The sequence below is a fragment of the Thunnus maccoyii genome, chromosome 15 (assembly GCF_910596095.1).
Source record: "Thunnus maccoyii chromosome 15, fThuMac1.1, whole genome shotgun sequence".
In the NCBI taxonomy this organism is placed as follows: domain Eukaryota; kingdom Metazoa; phylum Chordata; class Actinopteri; order Scombriformes; family Scombridae; genus Thunnus; species Thunnus maccoyii.
The window spans coordinates 20794181-20808494 of record NC_056547.1 but is presented as its reverse complement, the minus strand read 5'-3'; the positions used below and the strand labels follow the sequence as shown (position 1 = coordinate 20808494).

Below are 14314 nucleotides of genomic sequence, written 5' to 3'. Positions count from 1 at the left end.
TGCACATTTTGCAGATAAAAAAAAAAAAAAGGCCATACACACTTGCACAGGTGTTTCAATTATTCTAGCTGATTAGACTTCTCTAGTTGGGTAGAGTAGAGCTATGCTGGAAGTTTCGTTATGTCATCTAACTCTTCACTCTGATTCGCTTTTACACTGAGGTATGTATCCATAACAACTGAGTGAACAATATGTGAAGATATAAGTTGTCACACCCTAACATGTATAGCCAACAGGAAAGTCGAAGAAATGTCAAAAATTCATGGTCTGTGAACACATACAGAATACCGAGAAAAGGTCTAATCAGCCATAAGTGAAAACACCTGTGTGGCTGTACAATGAGCGTTGAACATACACACATACCCTTGTACAAAGGTCAGTAGTGGAAAGTAACTAAGTACCTTTAGTCAAGTACTGTATTTATGTACAATTCTGAGATACTTGTAATTTACTTGAGTAAATTTTCTGCTACTTTTTCCCCTGAATGTCTGACTCTTAGTCTTTAACCTAAGCAGATCAACCTACAATATGAAAAATTAGTCTTATTGGTTCACTAGTTTCTAGACAAGGAACTGCATTTTACCTGTGTCAGTTCAGGTCACATTGCATGGAACTTCAGGTCACTGTCAGCACATTCTGGTTTGAATGTCTGATTGTGTCAATAGAATGTACGTATTCACCTATCTGTGTTGTCTAGCAAAGCCTCCTCTGACCTTGGTGACCATGGCAATGCTGATTTACCCTTTATCAGAGAGGTTTCTGCTTTCCCCAAAACATCACAGACAGCTGGAGTCTCATGAAGAGGAGAGAATGTCTCCTTCCTGATGATGGAAGATGGAAAATTCCATAACACTTACTATACTTCAAATTCTGCTACATTTCAGAAGGAAATATTGTACTTTCAACTCCACTACATTTATTTGACAGTTTTAGTTACTTTTCAGATGAAGATTTGACACAGTGGATAATATAACAAGCTTTTAAAGCTCCTCCAAATAGTATTTTTTCCCTCTAAACTTTCTCACATGGTTTCATTTCAATTCATGTTCAAATGATCCAATATTTCACCAAAAATCAATGATTAGAGAAAATGTCCAAAAACTGAAAACAGATTTGTGTATCAGAACTTTGTTTTTTCTTCTTTCCTGTCCCATTAATCATCTCACGACCCCTCAGATTTATCTGGTGAAAAATGCTGTTTGAGATCCTTGAGTCCTGTACATAAAAGTCTCAAAATGAGTGAAGTTTTTAATGAAAATAAAGTTTAATAGTTTGCAGTCTTTTATTTAACACAGAGTGCAAGACTTAACCTCAAAAGTAAACATTCTCCTTAAAGATTTCCAAAATGGAGAAATATGATTTCTCATTTTGTGTCACACTGCTTCATCTTTGGGAGACAGCTTTATATGCCACTACCACTAAAATGATACATTCTGAAAGAGGAATGACACCGACAGACACTTAAATGCACAGATTTTTCAAAATGTACTAATGAAGGTTAAAGTGAGACACGTCCTTCCAAACAACAATAAGTTATGATGCAAAGTAACAAACTGGAAAATGACAATGAGGTCATGGCAAAAGCAGCTTCATAAAACTTCATGTACAAGTACATGTCATATCAAAACATCAATATTGCATTATTATTACTTCATTACATTCTCTTATTACTGCATTATGAATGCTGTAATATAGCCTGTTAGTATTCAATATCAGCATTTTAGGGAATGTTAAATATATATTGCATCTGATAAATATATTTAGTTTAATATAAGTGGCTGTAATAACATGTAGCCTCATTTAAAGTAAAAATTTTGAATGGAAAGAAAACACCTGCACTACAGCTTTAAATGTTACCAATTTTGTGTACCGTTGGCGTGCATCAAAAGTATTTTGTGCACTGAAAAACATGAAATGACATATAAACATTTCTTGAGCTTATAGTATTAACAATTGTTTTCAGCTTAAGCACTTTTTACTTGATGCACGGAGTCAGATTTTTTTCCACCCATTTATGAATGAGGCAAATTTTCACTGTAGGCAAAAAAATTAAAACATATAAAGTAATGACACAGAATTTATACCAAACAACAACTATTTAAAGATAGATTTATAGAAGGTGCTAATCAAGTACCAACCTCCTTAATGGTTTAAAAGGAATAAAAGAGTGAGAACCAGAACAGTGCCACAGTATCACAAATAACCACGTAATATATATATTTCTTTTTTTTTTTTTACAAAAATATGTAAGTGCTTGCTTTAAGTAACAAAAATTATGTAAGAAAAATAATATAACACTATCATCTGATCATAGTGTAACAATTAAACAACATGAAAGTAATATAACAATAAAAATATTTTATGCAAAATCCATAGAAAGCTTAATCCCAATAAATTTAACAATAAAGAAAGAAACAGGTAGAGCATAATCCACAATGAAAGAAGAAAAATGCGCAAGCAGACATGCCTAGTTTTGCCCGCTGCACAGCAAAAATAATCCATGTACGCTGAGGCAGAGGAGCGATGTGAGCACTCCCTGTTCATCTTCTGTCTCTGCCCGCAGCCAGTCGGTGTCTCTCCTCAGGGTCACATTGATGGAGCTAAGCAGCTGCTCTGCCAGCTGGAAGGTCTGGTTGTCCTGCAGCTGGACAGGAAGAGACTGGATGGGGAGCGGCTGTCTGCCCTCCTTTAACAAGCACATCTGGTGGGAGGGAGAAAATTGAAAAAAAATAAGTAGGTTGCTGGTCTGATAGGTTTTTATTTTTAGAAAAATCTCTTTTCCCTGGTGCTCAAGGAGGAGAAAAACATGTTTTTGATTATTCCGACATTAGAGAAAAAATCCTCAACGATGTAAAACTGTCTCATTCACTGTGTTTGCTGGTATATTAAACAGATTTTCTTTGTGCAAAGCCAATGATGAATGAGTGATACATTTATAGAGTGCTCCTAGTAAGACATGCATTCTCTCTGTCCAAGTTTTACCTTATGCACTGAGTCAAATAAAAAAAACAAGTTAATAAGTTTCAACACATGAAGAACAGCCAATAATGTAACAATGTAGATTAAATAAAATAAATCCACTAACCAGTGTGTCGAAGGCCTCCAGAAAATCAGGGTGGCTCTCACTCAGGAGGCTCAGAGTTTTGTCAGGCAACTCTACAAAAAGAAGATTGCTCAAAACACTGTGGAAAAAGCACTGTGGAAAATGTTTACAGCTTTATTCAGATTGGAGTTCCTCCTCACCTTCCATGGCACTGACCAACAGGTGAGCTGCATTCATGCGAGCAGCGCCGCCAGACTGGCTGTTCTCATTGTGACCGCCTGTGCCAATATAGTCCAGTATGGCTGATATCAGTTTTCTTTGACTCTCTGACAGCTCCTCCTCCTGCTTTTCCATATTGAGTGTTTCATCGGTATACAACTCCTCCTCCAGCTGACAGAGAGAGGGAAAGAGAGAGAGGGAGAGGGAGAGAGAGAGGTACAAAGAAGCGGGGAAATGGACAAGACCGAAAATGTTAGAGAAAAGAGTTGTAGCTCAAACTGACATTATGCTTTCATGGTTTTTCACTGTCTTAAAAGGAATAAACAATGGTTTTGTGTTACACAATGAGAGCACAGGAACCAGTTATCCCTATGTCCCCTGTTATAATGTCTCCCTTTAAATTGAGGAACTTGCAAGAGACAAAAACAGGGTTGTAGTTACTGACAGTGGTGAGTGTTGTGTTGGGTCGACTCATAACCCCACATCACCCACATCTTTCAAAATCCACATCCCCAGTTGTAAACCGGGCTTTCTGTTAAAAAGGCTTCAAGCCCAAACTGAGTAGTGGCTTCCGCATAGATCACATCACTCACATAACTCTGCAGATATGTCAGAGCCACATTGTCCCTCAGAGTCTCTTGGAGTTTCAGGAACAAGGCACGTCGAGTTGACTGGGGAAACTCTGCCAGCGCAGAAAGATCCATCTCCTCTGATCCTGCAAAAGAGAGCGAGATACTGCATCAGATTTTAAACTGAAGCTACACTGTCAGACAGTAGCTGGCTGGTAGCAGCTGTTTGATATGCTTAAGACTAGAATATTGTTGACATTTGTTTTTTGATATTTCACTATGCTTTCTTACAAATAGTCACCAAGATCTTGCAGGCTTGACCTATTACAATTCTTGAACATATCATGCAATTACAATCAAATTTCATCACATACAAAAGACACCAGGCTGCTAAAAGTTGTTGTCTTACTTCATTGTGATTGAAAGCTATTTCACAGATATGAAATTAAACACCACACCCTCTGATCTATAATCCATTCAGCCCTCTTGTGCTCTGTGCTGCTACACCTACATGAACCAAACTAGCAGGTGCGCTTGGAGACAGCCACACAGTCTGTGTTCCCAAGACCTCCTGCCTTGCACTTTTGATTAAAATATGGTGCATCAATTCTGGCAATTCCTGCAAAATTTAATAGGTTTGAGTAGGAGTAGGTATTACTACAGCAACATAATATATCTAAATGGCCCATTGCATGCTCATGAGTCTGACTCATGAGCCCTAAAATTCCTTGGATTGAGATGCTCAGACAGTGTGGCAGTATACTGTCAACTCACACAGTATAGAGTGATGTATTGTATCTGTTGCTGTTTTGTTAATATCAGAAAAATAAATCTGATTGACCAGTATACCATGAACAAAAATGAAAGTTTTTCTCGAGTGCTTCCTTTTTTAAGTCATTGAAGCCACAATGTGTATGAGGAAAAAAGGGAAGTAACATCAGTTCCATGAATGCACAACCGTGTTTCACTTCCTCACAAAAAAAAAAAAACCTGACACCCAAGAGAAATGGGAAGGTGAGGGGGTTGTTGAATCTTCTGTCTTTCTAATGACTACCTGGCTAAATATATGAATGAATGAAACAAACCATTTTGCAGCGTACTGAAAGGTATTTTTTCTGGAACGCTCTCATCATAGCACCTTCCGTCCACTTTATTCAAGGAATCTTGAGACCAGGTCCTAACCATATCAGCCTCAAAGCCTCCAATTTTGCCAGGTTGTAGGCATATCTCTAAAAAAATACACACACAAAATCATAGATCAACATACAGAGGAGGAAACACAGGTACAAATGAACTGATGCATGCACACACACACACACACACACAGATACACAACCATATGAGCCAATACACAGTCAAAACACAAGTGAACATCAGCCTGTTGGACATTAACAAATTTATGATCTTATTGCTTACTATTGAGTGAAGATGTTCATACTACCATGTGCTTGACTTCTCTATTTCATGCAATGTTTATTTTAGACATGGTCTTATTTGCTAGGTTTTTATTGCACAATTTTAAAAACACAAAGCTGGAATTTGGTTTTACTGATGGTCAGTTAGAACAATCACAAATGGAGAAGTGAGGTTGTGGGTGACGCTTTTTTCTCTACTACACATTAACCTCATTCTGCCTATCTTTAACAACACACACACACACACACACACACACACACACACACACACACACTTACCATAGTGTCCGCTTTTCTTAATCTCCAGTTCCAGGATGCTGTATGCAATGACCGTACCAGAAGGGATCTCCAAGGAAACATCACTGTCCACCTCAATGTTGTTGCTGTCCTTCACACACACCTGAGAATACAGACATATACACACACACCGTCACTGGTCTACTAATACACTGATGACACTAGTAAGTAATATTAGATGAGAATAAAATGAATTCCTAAAACACACTCTCAACCTGATCCACTCACCTTAACACGGCTCCCCAGCATGCCCATTAGCCCCTGAAAGGTGCAGTCCTCCTTTTTTGTCTGGCTGACGGTGCAGGTGCTGGTGGTGAGGATCCTCTCCTTCACCACTGCCAGCACCTCAGCCCGCTTCTCCAGCTGCTGCACCAGCACGTGCTGCATGTCCACCAGCCTAGTGCAAAAAAGAAGAGTTGATGTTAATATACAAGGGTTGTGTTTAAGTAATTTTTATGAGGCCAGGAAGAGTATGTTCCCATGAAAAGGTTGCGATGTAAAACATGGACAGATAAAGCGCAGTGTATTACTGCAAGAAACATGACACTATAGATCTCTGTGGTTGTGGTTAAGTCACTGGTGTCTAATGTCTGATGTGTACGATTGGTTCCTGTGTGCAAGCAGTATATAAAGGTATTATTTAACACCTGCCACTGGAGTCGCGTAACAGCTTCTTCACATCCAGTTCCTCTTTCCTCAGCTTGCCAAAACATGACTGGAGCTTGACAGCACCCCGCCCCTCCAATGCCACACTAGCAGGGCCAGCCTCGGCTTCCAGTTTCCCATGGAGTTGGTCTCCATAGGTCCCATTGTAGGACAGGAATTCAGCCCCAGACACTCCTGACACGACATGAGATGTTAGCATGCATACAGATGTTGTTTCAAGTGGTGTGCTACTAAAAGGTAGCTGGCATGGAAAATAAAATCGTATATTCCCTTGAGAAATTTCTATTCACTTTGCATGTTGTCTGTATGTGTACATCTACATACCAGGAGTAAGCACCTCGTCGCCCTGCAACAAGTCGCTTAGGGTGAAATCTGTTGGTTGGTACTTCGGCCTCTGCCAGAACCAGATGCGGTTTCGTTTGACGACTAGTGCCATGGGATCCAGTTTTTGGGAGTCGTTCAATCTGGACACGTGGATGAGGCTTCCCTCAGGGTCAATCTGACGAACGAAGTTGGCAGTGGCCTTGGAAAACATGGCTTCAGCGACGAGGACTGCAGACAGCTGGAAAAGAGAGGCTTTCATTTGATCTTATTTTGTCCACTGGAAGGCACTGAGAGAAAGGACAAGAAATCTAATGTGCTGTCATTTAACTACTAAACCACTAGAGGTGATTTACAGTTGTTATTCTCCCCAGATTTCCCCTCTAGATAACATTTATGCATGTTTAAGAAGTCCCAGAAAAGCAGACTGTGTGTGTGTGTGTGAGAGTGCCATGTAACCCCACACGCCCCTGTATCTTACCTCCAGTAAGTAGTGACTCACAAGACATTGAGAAAATCCCCACCATGTTTTTTAACTTAATAAGGTCACCACAGACACGTGCATGCAAATACACACACACACACACACACACACACACACACACACACACACACACACACACACTCTTCTGGCTCAGTTTTCATAGCTTAAATATCTAAAGTAATCAGGCGTAAAGGGGATTTGTGCTGTCAGGGAAGAGAGGGAGAAAGGATGAAAGAAAGTTTGAGCTGTTTCCCTTTTGGTTTGAAGAATGTTAATCAAAAACAGCAAAGCTGGACAGAGAGAGGAACCAGTTAGGGACAGTAAATATGAGAGTAAAAAGAAGAGTGCCAGGCCTTTGAAACATTTCCCCCGAATAAAACCAAGAATGTCACCACTTTCCTGTGCAAGCTACGATACAAGCTTCACATGACTTCACATGGTTTCAGTGTGTTGAGTCATTGGCCTGAATTATTAACTGCAACGTCAGTGGGGACCTTTCTCTAATAGAAAAAAATGTCTTCCAATAGCTCAAATATGCTGTTTCTAAATATTTTATGTTTCTTTTGTTTGGTGTTATGTGGACCAAGGAAACAGGAAACAGAAAAAACATGATAATAAAAATAATTTAACATGCACCATAAAGCAAACACAGAATCTACCAAATCAGCTTCTTTGAAAGCTCATGTTTCCTATGTTTTTCTATAAAAATTCATATTAAATTACTTTTGTCAGTTTGTTTGAAGTGGATGCTATGTCACAATTAATCCAATTCAGGAAAAAGTTAAAAGTACAATACATTTATATAGAAAACTCTTTGACAAAATAAACAGTGGGTTTCCCCCCACTACATTCTTGCCGTGCATACTAAATAGAAACACACACACACACACACGTGCGCCAGCGTGCTTACAGAGTGAGGTCAGCTGCGCACAAACCTTACGGACGCATGAGTCTGATTATGAATATTAAATCCATGAAATGAAAGTGGAGAAAAGCCATGCCGTGACCGCAAAAACATATCAAACTGACCACTTGTTTGGACGTCACTGACAGTAGACTATATGGTGGCCATCTAACTGACGAGTTTGATTGGTATTACAGGAATAAGTCACTCAAATATCTAGTTATCGCTTACCTCTAATTATCTTCAGTATAAGTCAACAAATTCAGGATTTTTTGCGTCGTTTGTTCAGAGCTCCCGTCCGCCCAGTTGTCACTCCTGGAATATCACCGATGTTTCCATGCGTAAAAATAGACCAAGTTGTCCAAACACACACACAAGTAGTCCTCTGGGTTTAACAAAATCAGTTGGCTCGCAGTGTTACTACAAAACTGTAAGTATAGCGACGAGGATGTTGAGGAAAATCACTGACAACAACACAGTTCAGTCAGAGCTGTGGCTGAATGGTGGGAGAGGGATTGACTATACAGTTAGAGCGCAGGATAGAGAGACCTCTGCCTCCTCCCACTCTCTCCACAGCTAATTATAATCATACTCTGGCATTTGTGTATGTGTGTGCCTGCGTGCGTGTGTTTCAGGACAAGAGCAGACTTGCCTCATTGATTTCTTTTTTCTTTTTCTTTTTTTTTGTATAAGTAGAGTATCAATAGAAATGTTGCAAATCATATTGATCTGCTCATATATCACCTTTGCTGTTAATCTGCATAACGGTGGTGGTTTGTAAGTGGTTTATAAAAAATGTTACCACCAGGTACACAACATCCTGTTTAATGTAGAACACCTCCTGTACAGTTCAGTTTAAGTTTATTAAACGTGTCACTCTTAAAAACTATAAAGAAAACATATGAGTAAGTCTTTACTGCCCATGTGCCTTGATGCTGAAAGACTGGTACATGCTGATCAAGCACTGACCTTACATTTCTTAAAATGGATTTTATTTAGGGAAATGAAACTATAATCTGTGCATATGTTGTTTTTGCCCAGAAATCATATGTGAGAGTTCAGATTTAAAGTAATTATGAGAGGATGGTGTTACAGGAATATGTGCATGTGTGAGTGGGTGGGCACATTTTAGTCAGTGTGTTTGCCAGTGGTGATAAGTAGTGTTTTTGTCAGGGAGTGGTCTCTCGCATGTATAGATAATGCTCATCTGTTCCCCTGACTATAGCTAGTCCATGGTTGCTTTAAAAGGCTGCTCTTGGCAGAGCAAAAGTACTAACATCACAAGTAAAAGCAAAAGCCCCAAAGTGTTATACAGGATTATTACTGTATAGCTGATGTATTAACATCTAAACAATGTTTAAATGCTGTAGCTGGTTGAGGTCTTCTCATGTGAACTACTTTATACATACTGTTGGGTCATTTAATCTATAAGGAAGCATTATATATATAAACTGATGATGTCTTTTCTATGTAAAATCTTAATCTGCTGAAGTAAAAACTGTGAAATCAATGAAGTGGAAGTAAAAATTGGTGTCGTGCTAAACGACACTGGAAACACAAGGAGCCAGGAATAAAACTACCAACCCTGCAATTAGTGGATGCCATCTCTTATAATAATCCATCAAATCTGTACACCATCAAATAAACAACTGTAAAGTTTATTTTAATAAATGGCTTTTGGTCCAACCTTATTCTTGGAGTGGTCAAACAAGCCATCAGAGGGGTCTTCTGATGAATTAAAGAGTTATAGAGAGAAAGCAAGTTTGGTGCAAGAGGAATTTCCACAACCTGGCAACCCAAAAGTTATTCTAATCAATGGTGTATAAATTAACTTTAAAGCATTAGTAAATGATTTATTAACCATTAATAAAGAATGTATTAATTAGAACATATTTTCCCTCTTTACTTTATTCAAAAATGGCATTCAGAAATGTCAGGCTGGCCAGTGTATTCTGTTTCAGTTCATGATTCATGATAATATTGATTTAAAAAATTTAAAAATGTTTTTTGATATATATGCAAGTAGGATGTCAGGATTGGAATGAGAAAAAAATGTATTTTTCATTTCATTGTGTCTTTAATAGTAGATTGACATTTTTCAAATATGCAATCACTCAAATATTATAACTCATATATAAAGTAGTGTTAGTTTGCCAGAATGCAAAACTACTAGCGTAGACACTGAGGGAAAAAGTGAGAGTAAAGATAGCTGCTGATGTGCTGCAGATTAATGACAGAACAACTTTTTATTCAATTCAATTCAATTCAATTTTATTTATATAGGGCCAAATCATAACAGAAGTTATCTCAGGGCACTTTTCACATAGAGCAGGTCTAGACCATACTCTTTAATTAGCAGAGACACAACATTCCCCTATGAGCAAGCGCATGGTGACAGTGGCAAGAAAAAACTCCCCTTCAATGGGAAGAAATCTCAAGCAGAACTGGGCTCTAGGTGGGTGAAGATGGGGGGTGGTGGGGGGGAGGAGCTTTGTGCATCATTGGCAGTCATTTGTACATCCCCTGGCAGTCTAGGCCTATGGCAGCATAATTAGGGGCTGGTCCAAGGCAAGCATGGCTGGCCCTAACTATAAACTTTATCAAAAAGAAAAGTTTTAAGTCTACTCTTAAACGTAGACAGGGTGTCCTCCCTCCCTGATAGCTGAAGGCTCTGCCTCCCATTCTACTCTTGGAGACTCTAGAAACCACCAGTAAACCTGCATTCTGGGAGCACAGTGTTCTAGTGGGGTAATAAGGTACTATGAGTTCTTTAATGGTGATGGTGCCTGACCATTAAGGGCTTTGTAGTAGATGAGAAGGATTTTGAATTCTACTCTGGATTTTACAGCTACAATGCAGCGAAGCTCTTCCTAGTTTTTGTCAGTACATGTGCAGCAGCATTCTGGACCATTTGGAGAGACTTTTTAGGGCAGCCTGATAATAAGGAATTGCAATAATCCAGCCTAGAAGTAACAAATGCATGGACTAGTTTTTCTACATCTTTTGAGACAGGATGTAAGGGAGAACAGGGTAAATAGAGCCAGCGGGTAAAATGAGCCACCCTCTTTATCTAGGTAACCATAAGCAAAAATAATCATGTGACCACGAATTAAGTAAGAATAGTTCACATTATTCAATCCATCTTGGACTCAAGCACATGGAGAGAGTGGTCAGCAAAACAACAACAACAAAAAAAGATTTTTGTCATGCCAAGTGAATTCATCATGTTACTTAAGTTATCAGTCTTGTATTTTAATTAAAATAGGTAAGTTTTGGACATTATTGCATGTTAATTTAAGTCAGTGTAAGCTACAAAACAAGGTCATAAAAAACACTGTAAAATACCTGCTTGTCTGTCACGAAGGTGATGTCAAAAGTGTCCCTCCTTTGAAATAATTCTAGGTGAAATACAGTGCTGTTGAAAGTTTGTGAACCCTTTAGAATTTGCTCTATTTCTGCATAAATATGACCTAAAACATGAACAGATTTCCCTGCAAGCCCCTAAAACTAGATAAAGAGACATCAATTCAACAAATGAGACAAAACCTTAAACATGATCGTTTTTTTATTGAGGAAAATGATCCAATGTTACATATTTGTGTATGGCAAAAGTATGTGAACCTCTAGGATTATCAATTCATTTGATTCAATCAGTGGGAAGACAAAGTGTGAGTCTTGGAGGCTCTGCCTTATTTAAAGAAGAGAAATCTGGGTCTTCGATATCACAGGTTTGTGGAAGTGTGTCATGACTTGAAGAAAGGAGATTTCTGAGTACCTCACAAGAAGAGTTGCTGATACTCACCAGGCTGGAAATAGTTACAAGTTAAGAGTTTGGACTCCACCAGCCGGCTGTCAGGCAGATTGTGCACAAATGGAAAACATCCAACACTATTGTTACCCTCCCCAGGAGTGGTTGAACAACAAAGATCACAACAAGAGCAGGCGTGTAATAGTCCAGGAGGCCACAAGGGACCCCAGGGTAACATTTAGGAAACTAAAGGCCTCTCTTGCAGTTGTTACAGTCAATGTTCATGAATACACCTTCAAGAGAACATTGAACATCAATGGTGTGCATGGCAGAGTTGCAACGAAAAAAGCCACTTCTCTCCAAAAAGAACATTGCTGCTGTCTATGGTTTGCTCAAGACCACGTGGATAAGCCAGAAGACCATTGAAAAATGTTTTGTGGATGGATGAGACCAAAATCAAACTTTTCAGCTAGAATGAGGAGCATTATGTTTGGGGATGAGCAAACACTGCATTCCAGCATAAGAACCTTCACCCACCTGTGAAACATGGTGGTGGCATTATCATGGTTTAGGCCTGCTTTTCTGCCCCTGGACCAGGACAGCTTGCAATCATTGATTGAGCTATGAGTTCTGAGTTGTACCAGCAAATTCTACAGGAAATTGTCAAGGTATCCGTCTGTGAACTGAAGCTCAACAGAAAGTGGGTCATGCAGTAAGACTATGAACCTAAACACACACGTCGCTCTACCAAAGAATGGTTAGAGCAGAAGAAAGTTCATGTATTGGAGTGCCCGAGTCAAAGTACTGACCTTAATCCTATAGAAATGCTGTGGAAGGACCTGAAGTGGGCAGTTCATGCTAAGAAGTCCACCAACATCCCTGAGTTCAGACTGTTCTGTAAATTCCTCCAAGCCAATGTGAAGTGCTGATAAACAGTTACTGGAAACATTTGATTGAAGTTATTGCTGCAAAAGGGGGTCACTGAAAGCAAGGGTTCACATACCTTTGCCTCACACAGTTACATAAGATTGGATAATTTTCCTCAATAAATAAATGAATAAGTTTTATGTTTTTGTCTCATTTGTTTAATTGAGTTCTTTTATCTAGTTTCAAAAATCTGATCACGTTTTATGTCATTTATGCTGAGAGAGAGAAAATCCTACTGATAAAAACTAAGACGTCTGGCAAACAGCAGGAATTTCAGTACGATCTTTTTGAAAGACCAGAGCAAACATCTGAAGCAGACACCTGTGTAGGTCCTGTCCTTGATCCTGTCAGGTGTCGTACCAAAAAGTTATTCATTGTCCACCAGAAACTGATTGTCGTCCACGGGAGTGCGCACAGCCCAAAAGCTGTATTGCCCAGTTTTTATACACCTGCAGTTGCTTTTATCTGGATCAAACCATCAATTGATTGAATTGAAAAATTGAAATTGAAATTGAAATTGATCCCCTTTGCAATCATTCTAATGAGTAAGCATTTTTTCTGCTTTCTGTTCCAGATAATAAACCACCCAGTTTTGTTTTTTTTACCAGTTTAAAAACCTCTAAAGGGCCAATACAACCAGTGACATGCAGTTTTTTACTTGCCAAAAAGTGATTGCAGCTCATACCTTGTTACTCAAAGTTTTTTTCTCCCTCAAATTAACTCTATTTCACTCATCTGAGTTACATTTTAAAGGCTGCAAACCACCCAGCCACTTTTTTCTACCCATTTTAAAACCTGTAAAGGGCCAATACAACCAGTATCGGGCAGTTTTGTTCTTGACAATAATGCCTACAGCCCATACCTTGTTACTGGAAGGTTTAATACTGCCTCCACACCAGGAGAAGTATTTAAACCATGTTGCATTATGTTGTGTGAACAGTGCATGCTGCTGAAATTAAATCTTATTTTCCTACCAGAAATTTAAATTTTAATGTGTGAAATCAAATATACTTTCATATCCAAAACCTTAACCTATTTGATCATGACAGATTAGTATTTACAAACACAAATAGGTGGCACTGCAGTTTTAACTTGAGAACAGCAACAGTGCTTTCAATGAACCATAACTGCAGCAGGACACTGTTTGATGTATGCCTCTAGTCTTGAAATTACACACAGGACATTGTTTGTGAGTCATTTTTATTCAAATAAATATTTTAAATAAGCCATAACTCTGTTAGCTCTCACTTACAATTGAGAAATAATGACATCTGCCATAAATAAAATGGTGCTGGTTAACAACCTCAAAAAAACTGGCCCATGGTTGAACCAAACTGCTGACCTGATATACAAGATAGCAGGGTACCTATATTTACATACAGTGGTGGTGGGGCTTTACTGGCAAGCTTTTCAGATGAACTCTGAGGTGCCACTGTGGGCAAATCACTCACCAGGTCATCATGTCTTACAACTGCATAAAATAAGTGTGGTTTAGTGTGTACATGTATTATGAAATTTAAATATAATGTTTTATTGCTTTTTGAATGTAAAACATAAGCAGTTACCCAGTAAGTGTCACCATCCTGCTCACAAATGACACATGTTAGTCAAGTCATCAACAAACACAAGGGAATCATTTGAGGCTAATATTGTAATGTATCCAACAAGATGTCCAGCAGTATAAATACTGAAATGAAATTTTTGCATAATCATAGATTCTG

General features: G+C 38.7%; 1 protein-coding gene across 1 annotated transcript; it reads right to left on the bottom strand.

The window, feature by feature from the left end:
- Positions 1-1240: 1240 nt before the first annotated feature.
- On the bottom strand, positions 1241-8543 carry LOC121912985 (gasdermin-E-like). Its single transcript, XM_042435578.1, has 10 exons — positions 8150-8543; positions 6534-6771; positions 6191-6383; positions 5772-5940; positions 5526-5646; positions 4917-5060; positions 3856-3977; positions 3244-3433; positions 3086-3156; positions 1241-2701 (listed from the first exon to the last, which is right to left on the bottom strand). The coding sequence occupies exons 2-10, from the start codon at positions 6742-6744 to the stop codon at positions 2468-2470; spliced, it is 1455 nt and encodes a 484-aa protein (XP_042291512.1). The 5' UTR covers positions 6745-6771; positions 8150-8543; the 3' UTR covers positions 1241-2467.
- Between the last annotated feature and the right edge of the window lie 5771 nt (positions 8544-14314).

Excerpts from the sequence above, each read along its gene's own strand:
- LOC121912985 (XM_042435578.1), bottom strand. The coding sequence starts at position 6,744 with ATGTTTTCCAAGGCCACTGCCAACTTCGTTCGTCAGATTGACCCTGAG. Across the intron at positions 5,941-6,190 it reads TTACGCGACTCCAGTGGCAG|GCTGGTGGACATGCAGCACG; the intron begins GTGTTAAATAAT and ends TTTTTGCACTAG. Across the intron at positions 3,978-4,916 it reads TTTCAGTACGCTGCAAAATG|GATCAGAGGAGATGGATCTT; the intron begins GTTTGTTTCATT and ends TCTCTTTTGCAG.